This window comes from Stegastes partitus, unplaced genomic scaffold (genome assembly GCF_000690725.1).
Source record: "Stegastes partitus isolate 25-593 unplaced genomic scaffold, Stegastes_partitus-1.0.2 Scaffold10, whole genome shotgun sequence".
Taxonomy (NCBI): Eukaryota; Metazoa; Chordata; class Actinopteri; family Pomacentridae; genus Stegastes; species Stegastes partitus.
This window is the reverse complement of record NW_007577741.1, coordinates 1,701,251-1,711,757: the sequence shown is the minus strand read 5'-3', so window position 1 is coordinate 1,711,757 and position 10,507 is coordinate 1,701,251. Positions and strand designations below refer to the sequence as shown.

Genomic DNA, 10,507 nt, shown 5'->3' with positions numbered 1-10,507 from the left:
GGAGGAAGATTGCCTCGCTATTCAGGTAGCTACTGATGGTACACAAGCTCAAGGATGGCAGATTCAATTCACAGAACAGAAGTGTGGGAAAGGCTACAAACCCACTTGCAAGATATTTTGCGAAGAAAGTTCATATTTTTAAGATGGAAGGGATTCAGTCTAAATGAAGACAAACACATTAAAAAAATGTAAACTGAATGTAAAAACACTAGATTAAATATGTTTGCTAGTCAAAAAAACAAAAGCTGCTTTAGAGGATTATGCCTTTACATTCTTGTGACGGGATATTTGGGAAAACACAAAGCTGTCAAATGTCAAAACAGGATCAACACAACAAACCCGACGATCAAACACTATGTAGATTTGTTAGTGACTAATCAAACATGCACTCTCTTGCTCTTCTTTCAACGTCTCCCTCTGCAGACTTGTTCTGACCAACGCTGTGAAAAACAGCGAGACCTTGAGCGATGATGAAAAACTTCAGACTGTGAATGTATTCACATCCCGGTTCGAAGCACCTGCCAGTGGAGCCTCAACAACAGTGAAACAAGTCTTTCTCAAATCCTTGGGTCGTTTTATTACCGAGCGGCGCAACGCAGGCCAGCTGCTGCGAGGTACGACCACACAGGTTGAACGCTCGATAAATCACTTCCATCGAGCTTCACAGATGAATCACAGATAAATAGTATGATGTCAGCAGAGCTTCGTCAACATCCTGCTGTTGGAGAGTCTGCGCCCTGCTGTTCATTTGCAAGCGTTCGTTGAAATTCAACATCGTGTCTCTGAGGGTCGGTGAACTCTGAGCGGCGTCTCTGACCACAGTGGAAGGTTTGGGATGTTTGCCCTGTTCCTCAGGAGGAAACATTGCAGAAATGAGTCTGGAGCATCTCTACAGTGTCCTCAGATGTATTCATACCCTTCCATTACAGAAAAGGCAAAATCCACAATAGTCACTCAAATAACAAAAAAAAAGTAATAATAAATAAAAATTTGTTAAATTCTAATTTAGTGAAATAAGACGTTGCTTTTGAATTGTGGTTGAAAATAATAATTTCAAAAAACAAAACTGTCCCAGACAAACCAAGCACTTTGCTGATGAGCAGTGGGCCAGAACACCTGTCAACAGGTGCAGAAGTCTGACTGAGAGCTACAGGAAACACCTGAAAGTAGTGATTGGCTCAAAGGGTTGTTCAGCTAAATATGAGTTCACGGGTCCCATCATGCTTGTTTTTGTTGTTTTTTAATATTTCTCTTGAACCACAATTCAAAAGTAATGTCATGTTTATTTATTATTACTTTTGTCAATTTCAGCTTATTTCAGCTCTTTTTTGTATTGTATGAATACATTTGAGGACGACTGTATATCTACATCTACATACAAACGCAATCTTATTTTATTTCATTTCTAATAAATCACAACAATGTCATTTTGTCGACTAGACCGAGTGCTAATTACCCACCCAAACCACACTTTTGTTGTGTTCTCCGTTCCAGTCCGTGGGGACAAATCTGCATAAATCTTGACGGGAAAGAACTGGCTGCTGTTACTTTTTGCTTGTCCAGTTTGTCATGGATCACACAACAGCTGCTGTATGATATTTTGCAGATTTCAACCAAACTCTGCTCCAAAACCAGGGCAGTGTGAAATAAAAGTGTAAAATATTTATAAATATATACACTCGAAGACAACAAAAGGAATTTTAGACCGTACACTTTAGGGGTTCTGCTCTCTGTTCGGCTGAGCTATTCCCCTTCACTGTGCTCCTGGGTCTAGTGTGTGTGTGTGTGTGTGTGTGTGTGTGTGTGTGTGTGTGTGTGGAGTGTGAGAGGAACATATCTGCTGCCTCTGAATAAATAGACCAACTGGAACGTGGTGCTCAAGATCTCTTTTCACTGAATTATTAGTTCAATAGTTACTCAGCGGCGCATTTGTCCCTCTAGGAGCACATTTCTTTAACTCATGAAGATTAATTTACTCATCATAGGTAGTATTATTCAGCCAGTGCAAAAGAAACAGAAGATTTACTGTGACGACATACACCTCGCCGTGTCCTCTGATTTATCGACATTCACGTCACATTGGAATGACTGTAATAATCCACTCTGGAATGTGTCTGGTTTGGCATAAAGTGCATGGATAAGAGAACATAGATGCCTCATGTCAGCTAAAAGTACGCTGCTGAAGGTAATGAACCCCAGATGTGAAGGATAAAGTGCAAATATACTCTCAATGAGGTTGTTTTAAACCCTTACACAACTTTATCTGCAACCAACTGTGCAATGAAATCAACTTACATAAGTCGTAATCAGTTCACGTCACACTGTGAAATTACAGACGACATGTTTTGTTTTTACAAACTGAGGCACATGGTTAGGCATACATAGGCATGGGGCCTGATGAAAGATGCTTTCAAGTTGCATTATGGGAAGTGTAGTAGTCTGTGTTTTTGGAGTTTTGCCCATATTAGGGGCCAAAAGGACCATCCATCCATCCATCCATTATCTATACAACGCTTAATCCTCACTAGGGTCGCAGGGGGGCTGGAGTCTATCCCAGCTGACTCAGGGTGAAGGCAGGTTCACCTGGACAGGTAACCAGTCTGTCACAGGGCTACACTTAGAGACAGACAACCAAGCACACTCACATTCACACCTACGGACAATTTAGAATCACCAATTAACCTCAACATGTTTTGGACTGTATTGGAGGAAGTTGGAGAACCCAGAGAGAACCCAGAGAGAACCCACGCTGCACAGGGAGAACATGGAGACTCTACACAGAAAGATCCCGGGTGTTCTCACTGGGATGCGAACCAGCGACCTTCTAGCTGGCAACGTGCTAACCACCGAGCCACCTTGCAGCCCGCAAAAGAATCATTGTTTCTCAAAGCTGTCTCTTCCAAGCTTCACAGTTAAATGGAAGTTCAATAAGGAGCTGGGCCACCTCTTTAACATGTAGAATCCAATGGGACTGGAACTGTCTTAATGATTTTATCACATTAGTTAAGTGCATATGTTTGTCATCAGTTCTTCCAGTTTCAATGAGCAGCAAAGGAGGTTTCAGCAATCCACAAATGCTACGTCTTCCACACACACAGCTTTCCGTCTCCCTCATTACATCACATTTATAGTTTGTCTGTTTACAGTATCAGTCATCAACTATTGAAATTAAACCCTAAACACTGGCATCAAAAACACTCCGAAGAATAAAAATCATAAAAACTGATTTACAGCTATAAAAGAAACTAAAAAAAAAAAAAGACATTTTGATGCTTTTCCAATATCTACTTTTCAGTCAAACTTTCTTAATTCTCAAAGACGATGCCAATCCTTCTTATATCATTTCAAGGTTTGATTTCAATGCCAGTATCCTTGTTAAATGCCAAACGGTATTTTAAATGCCAGCAGCTTCTTCCAGTCCCACGAGCTGCACTGGCAAGTTAATTATAAGATCACCCTGCGAGTTGACACGAGTTAGAGGACGAATCTGTCACTTCCTCTTCATCAATGTGCTGTCTGTCAATATCTTTGTATAAATTATCAGAATTCATATGAACAGTAGCCAGATCTGGTTTTATTTCTTCGGAGCTCAAATGATGTTGAAAGCGTGGACGCTGTTAATGACCAGTAACATCTAAACCAAAGATATCTTGTGTATGTTTCAGTGTAACAGAAAAATATCCACGATTTCTTGTTTTGTCACTCGTCTCCAAACATCTCCTCGCTTCAAAACCTGAACCTCTACCTCAACCCAGCCAGAGCTTGTCATTATTACCGCCACCTTTTTAGTACCTAAAGGCAAGGGATGGAAGAAAAAATAAAAAAATAAATCTTTTTTTAGATCCATAAATTATTCATAGAGTATTACAAATGCTAGATACACAGATTAGGCAGAAGCGTGCAGTTTTCACTCTGGTTGAGCTGACATCACTCAGGCCTCTAACGGTGTGTGTGTGTGTGTGTGTGTGTGTGTGTGTGTGTGTGTGTTTTCCTCTCATCTACCTGGCAAAGAACAAGAGCTGTGCTGCCTCAGACCCGTGTCACTGCATTCAGCAGCATTTTCATCTCTGGCTTTGATGATGCACTTTCATGAAGAACTTTTGTTCCCTCTTTTGTTGCGGTGCATTGCTGCATTTTTCAGCAGTTATGTATTCAGTTTTAAGTGAGTTGTTTTTTTTTTTTCCTCTTGTTTGCTGTTCTGCAGCGAGTATATTTTCTTAAAATTTATTCAGGACAAGTCCGAGACGTTTCTTTCTAGAGAAATGGATGCAATCAACCGTTTGCTTGTATAAAAACTCTCTTTACAGTACAAATTAGTGCAAGGAAATAATAAGATCGGATCACTCTTGGATTCAAAGAAAAGAAATAATGCAGTAAAAAAATCAAGTATGTGAGAAACAAATCCATTGCCTCTGGTAGAAAGTGTCTGTCAACATAAACCAGTTCTTTGGTTCGCAGTGTCAGTATAAAAGTTTAAAAAAAAGAGTCTTTACATTATAAACTGCCTTGTGTTGTCTAATGCGGTGTGAAGATTTGTTCAATTACATGCAAGAAGCAAAGAATCTCCCCAAAAATGTGCCATATGCTGCTCTGTGCTGATTGAGTCGAGAGACTGAATTCGAGAGTGGAAGTCTGGATGTCTGAGTTTCAGATAAATATAGTTGTACTGTTTGTGCGACACCTTGGTGGAGATGTCTGCTGTAGTGCAGAGCATCACTGCCGCAGCAACTCCAGCGCTGCCTAAAAGGAGGCGTTGGCTGCCCTCTAGTGAGAGCTACAGGTACTGAATGGAAGAAAGTTCACCGTGTAATTCAGCATGTGCGGAGCTGTTGGTAACAAGAGCATAAATGGCTCTAAATCTGTGAGTTATTCTGCATCCATGTGTGATGTACACATGCCCCCTTGTACTAAATGTACATTCACCAGCATGTATAACAGGATATTATATCCTCATTTGGCAAGAAAATTGAAACTAAAAAGCTAAATTGTTGACCCCTGAGCACGAGTCAGCATTCATAGACCCTGTCTAACAGTTTGCTGACGCAGAGACATACTCTATATGTATTACAGCATATTGTACCTCATCCTATGCTACAAATATGACAACAAAAGCACATTTTACATTCACTTTGTCTCGTTCACACGTGCTTCGGAAGGTTAGAAAAACATCTCTACATGCTGCCTCCAGCTTTGTAGCTTTGTAACCAGGATGGGAAGCTTCTGACGTGATTCTGTCTCCAGTTTGAGTTTACAGTGTCATTGAAATCAGTAGTCAAATGTTCCATGTGCTCAGGTTCGTGGACATAATCAACAATTTATCTGGTGAGAAAAGCCGTCTCCCTTCTCGTGTGCTTTCCAACTCTAACCTGGATGCTGTGATCTTTGCCACAGAGTCTCGTGTCGCAGCGCTTTCAGCTGGCGGCGTGACCGTCCGCGTCCAAGTCCGAGGCCTCGGCCTCATCTGCAGATCCAGTCAGGGCAGAATAAGGCTTTGGCTGGTCTAGGTTGACATAGGTAACCTTCAAGCTGATGTAGTGCTCTCCTTCCAGGCAGGACAGGATGTGTTGTACTTCTGTTACCAGGCTGTGAAAGCTCGGTCGGCGCTCAGGCTCCGGGTCCCAACATGCCAGCATGATTGAATAGCTGTGGAATGAATAATTAGGCAACTGAATGAGTGAATGAGTAGGCACATAAGTAAATATTCATGCAGGTGATTAAACTGCTGAATGATGCCATTGTGAGCTGAGATACAGTGACAACGTCTATGCATGCAGTAGGTGTAACCACGTATCCTTAAACTAGATGAAGATGGTAGCTGCGCTTTTAGAAGCCGATATGATCCTTACAGAGTATCTGGGCAAAACTGTGGCTGCGGAAGGCGACGACCCTTCAACAGGTAGTGTGTGATGTCATAGGGGTCCACGTCTGGATAAGGGCTAGCACCTCTGGTTAACAGCTCCCACAGTAAGATGCCATATGACCACTGGGAAACAGAATGTATTATAGACACAAATACAATCAATGCAAACATGACTCTGATGGTTTGACTAGATGAAGCACACTCACCACATCAGACTTGGTCGTGAACTTTTGCGTTTGCAGGCTCTCGATAGCCATCCACTTAACTGGAAGCTTGACCCTCTTGTGATCTTGGATGCTGTAGTACTCCTTGTCATATATGTCCCTGGCCATGCCAAAGTCAGCCACCTTTACTGTGAAAGTTTCGTCCAGCCTGTAAAGAGGAAACGGCTTAAGAAGGGGTCGTCTCCCGCTTAAGAGGAGAAAGTTAGGTCTAAAGTTTCACCAAATTAGAAAATCAGCGTTGATAATCTGCCATAATAGCAGGAGATATTTGCACTGGTGGGACACGGATATGGTTATGAAAAGAATTTGAAAATCAAATGTATTCTTTAATTTGAAATCAAAAAGCATCCTTATATACATGAAGAATCTATTTTGCTAAAAGAGATTTCAAAATGAATGAACGTTTAAGTTGTCATTGTTAAAAATCTGTCACTTCTTAGATGACCTGAGTAAGGGCATCTTTATTACAAATCAAGTTATTTAGTTTTTCTTTTTAAAAACACGTACAATTATGATAAAGCAAAACTACAAGTCCAGAAAAACTGCTCCTGCAATTATTTATTCAGCTTACCTAGTTTACTATAAACTGGATTTTTACATGTCCTTATGTATCTTATCCACATCAGCTTTATGACCAACAGTGAAATAACCTCTTGCGAGCGAGACAAAGTCTTCCACTGCTTCGTCACGGGCCAGTAATCAGTGCATGATTCACACTCACATGCAGTTACGTGCAGCCAGGTCTCTGTGAACAAACTTCTTCTGAGCTAAGTACTCCATGCCCATGGCAACCTGAAGCCCAAAGCCGATCAGGTCTTTCACCGTCGGGTTCTGTGAAGGACAAAGACCCAGTAAACAAAGCTGACTGGTAAAACCGCTAGCCAGGTTAGCAGAGAAAACAACAACCCATCTGGCTGTAAATTTTGTTGTTTTACCCTTTTCTCAGAGCGGATGAAATGCCGCACGTCTCCATGCTTCATGTACGGCAGAACCACCAGAGGGAGCCCTTCTTTGGGCAGCATGATGCCCAGCAGAGACAGGATGTTGGGGTGGTGGAAGGCCTTCATGATGATGCCCTCTCTGAGGAACTGGTCCACTTCACCCAAATCTGTGATCCCTGTTAATTAAACACATACTCCCATGAGTTTACCAGCCAAGAGCATACAGAGTAATGATTTCTTTGATAGAATAAATAGTTATTCACTTACTGTTTAATGACTTAACAGCACAGTGGGTCTCTTGCTTATTGCTGTCTATCAGGTATCCGTGATAAACTGTCCCAAAGTGACCTGTATGAGGAAAAAAAATAAAGCAACTGAAAGGAACGCCTGTGCTTATGTGTCAATAAAATTCTATAAATGTGGAAGAAAAGCAAACAAGGGAAGCCAGGAGGGCTACCTTTGCCAATGATCTGGCTGTCCTCGATTCGGAGCATCTCGGCGGGGATCAGCACGTCTTTGACCTCTTCGAGAAGGTCAGAACTCAAGCTGACCATCGAGATGCTGTCCCGCGACATTAAAGGAACAGCGAGATGATCATAGCTGGCAGCGTACAGTAAACCTTGGAAAGCCATTCCTGCTGAGCCCGAGGTTTGACTGGATAGATCTACTGAAGGAAAAACACACAGGGGAGAAACAAATCAGCTGAAATGAACTGTACAGAAAGGATTTGACTCAACTGGAACTGCCGTATGCCAACACATTAAACCTGACTTTGGTGCTGTCTTATGTTTAGGTCAGTTTAACAGATTATTCAAAACTGCAACAACTGATTGAACTATTTTACGGATTTACGGATGAACTCATGGATTTGGATGCCTCACCTCGTCTGTAGTCGCCCGTCGGGGAGGCGTTAAGGGTGCTGCCCATGCGGCTGCGTGACAACATTGTTGAAAGACGACTCTCTATGTTGGCTGAAAGGACGTGTTTGACAAATAAAAATCACTGAGCAATAACCTATAAAGCATACACTGTAAAGAGTACAGAATGCATCAGGGACAAACTAGTTCAGCAGAATGTGTCTCACCTCTCTTCTTCTTCCTCAAATGAATCATCACAAGCAATGCAAGGCCGGCACCTACTACCAGAGCAGCAATGATGCCCAGGACAATGCCCGCGATCACGGTGTTGTTGCTGTCGTCGTAGGCTACCGTACCCACATCGTAAACCTCCCTGTTCACAGACACCTACAGCAGTGAAGCACACCATTACTCACATCTCAGCAAGTAACACACGATTTAGGTTAAGATGTAAAAGCAGACTTTCTTACTCTGACAGGAAGCCCTTCGCTGGGAACAACCAGGCCTTTAGGAATCCTGCAGGTCAGCTCGTTTAACAGAACCTGAGCGTTGCAGGGCACGCCCCCGATGGTCATTGAGATCCTCATACAGGTGCTCACTGTATTTAGTTTGCTGTGCTGTAACGTATATAGTGGTTATTGTTTCTTGTGTTGTTGCTGTTATGGACATTTTAATACTGTAAAGCAAATGTTCAGACCGTAAACATACATGCAGTGAAACCTCATCTTCTCCCGGTTTTAGCAGTAAGACATTGTCATCGGTTTCAAAGGGAATGACTTTGGCATCAGGGTAGTAGTCGAAACGTCGCTTGAAGAGGTTATTTTTTCCATCGACGTGAATAGAAATCACTCCCGGTTCTGACCTGTCTTCGGGCATTTCCTCTGGAAAAGCAGGAGCCCAGCACTCCATATGCGTGGCGTTCGCTGTGCCGTCGCAGACCTCGAGTGAAACAAGACAAATCACATACAGCAAGTATTTGTCTCTTTTTTTGTCTCTGCTCACAAGTTTATTGACCTCATTTGAACTGAACTAAGTTACCTGGATAATGTAAAGGTTTATAGCACTGACTTACTCGTTGTAAAGTTTCCACAACAGGATTTTTGGGAGTGTACTGAACCACAGTTTTGTAGGCAGAGTCCAGATTCTGACCTTCTATCAGCAGCTTGGAGCCTCTGTACAGCAGTAAGAATGAACATGTTAATATAATCAATATACCATTAATGCCATTTATACAGTTGACTTGTTCTCTGTGTAGATGTCGTCTCATTTTGATGATGAACTCGGAGGAATTTTCCAGAGTTACGTCACTGACCTTTGGAAACTGCAATAAGGACGTACAGAGGTTACAACAGGGTTTTCTCTGTAGTGGAACATCTTAGTGGAGGCCACTTGAAATTGATCAATAATGACTTTCACAGGTGCAGGTCCAACGGCTGCTGCAGCGGCTGTGAGGCAGATGATTGAAGACGACGTCCCGCTTTCCTCAGAAACACTGGAAGCGACAGGAATCACGGTCACCAAATACTTTTGTGATATGTTGAAATGAAACGACCATAACCATGTGTCAGCAGCAACATGTTTCCACTGCTCACCTCTGAATGTTGCACTTCTTGCCTGCAAAGTACACGTCTCTTTGTTTCCCAGAATTAAGATATCTTCCTATTAGCGTGACTGTTGTTCCTCCAAACATGGGTCCGTAGTGGGGCTTGATTTCTGTGATGGTGGGTTCCTGTTTCAAAGGAAGTCTTCATCATTACACTTGATATTACATCATGGATGTAATTCCCATAAGAATGTGTCAGCAATTTCCCTGACGTTTCCACCAAAGGGATCAATAAAGTTCTATTCTATTCTGTTCATGCATTAATTTTAAAAACACGTCATTCTCACCACAAAAGAGAAGCCAGACATCTGAGCCATGCCTTCGATCGAGTAGCGGCCCTCCACTTCTCCCTCGTGCACTTGCAGAGTGATGTTGAGGTTCTGGTTGGGAGTTGTTTCATGAATTTTGCACACAAGCCTGTATTACAAACACAAAGAATAATGTGTCCATGTGTTCTATCAATGACGATATTCCAGTGAGGCAGGAGCTTGTTGGCTCTTTATCATGAACATTCACAGTGTGTAGCCTAAAAATGTCCTACAAACTACATATGCTGTTATTTATCTCCAATGATTTCCATTCCTTGAGATAAACTGAGGAAATAAATGTTCCATACAGGCTGAAGAAGTTCTCCTCTTTCTTGAGTTATTTATAAAACATTAAAACCCTTTAAGACCATCTGAAAAACACATAAAGCTAAAAGTAGCATGTTTGTTGTTGTTGTGAAAATAAAGCGACATGATTTGAGAAACATGGTTTATAAATTACTGCAATATGAAAGGAAAATCTGATCTCTACCACCGTCCTGGAGCTCCAATTTGACATCAATGAGACACACTGATAAAGCGTTTTTCTAATCTGTCCGTAAACCACAATGGAGCCGGTATTGATTTGTTCATTCATTGTACATGATGCTAAAATCAAATGTAGAAAATGTTATTATTATGTGAGGTACATTTAAAAAATATAATTATTTGACCGAGACGAGGCTGGAATTATAGGACAGTGATAAATGTTTGTTT

The 10,507-nt window shown here is 41.8% G+C and overlaps 1 protein-coding gene across 2 annotated transcripts in view; it reads right to left on the bottom strand.

The window, feature by feature from the left end:
- Positions 1–3,552: 3,552 nt before the first annotated feature.
- LOC103360420 (macrophage-stimulating protein receptor-like) overlaps positions 3,553–10,507 on the bottom strand; it is a 12,032-nt gene continuing 5,077 nt past the window's right edge. Inside the window, exons 7-21 of one of the 2 annotated variants that reach the window (XM_008286169.1) lie at positions 9,773–9,902; positions 9,475–9,611; positions 9,195–9,374; positions 8,955–9,054; positions 8,591–8,821; positions 8,353–8,499; positions 8,110–8,269; positions 7,907–7,996; positions 7,483–7,692; positions 7,293–7,373; positions 7,020–7,201; positions 6,806–6,915; positions 6,067–6,232; positions 5,847–5,983; positions 3,553–5,643 (exon numbers count right to left, since the gene is read on the bottom strand). In XM_008286169.1, the coding sequence (XP_008284391.1) occupies positions 5,412–5,643; positions 5,847–5,983; positions 6,067–6,232; positions 6,806–6,915; positions 7,020–7,201; positions 7,293–7,373; positions 7,483–7,692; positions 7,907–7,996; positions 8,110–8,269; positions 8,353–8,499; positions 8,591–8,821; positions 8,955–9,054; positions 9,195–9,374; positions 9,475–9,611; positions 9,773–9,902 (2,293 nt within the window). In that variant the 3' untranslated portion in view covers positions 3,553–5,411. The remainder of the gene's footprint in view (positions 5,644–5,846; positions 5,984–6,066; positions 6,233–6,805; positions 6,916–7,019; positions 7,202–7,292; positions 7,374–7,482; positions 7,693–7,906; positions 7,997–8,109; positions 8,270–8,352; positions 8,500–8,590; positions 8,822–8,954; positions 9,055–9,194; positions 9,375–9,474; positions 9,612–9,772; positions 9,903–10,507) is intronic. The other variant, XM_008286176.1, reaches the window with a different exon arrangement.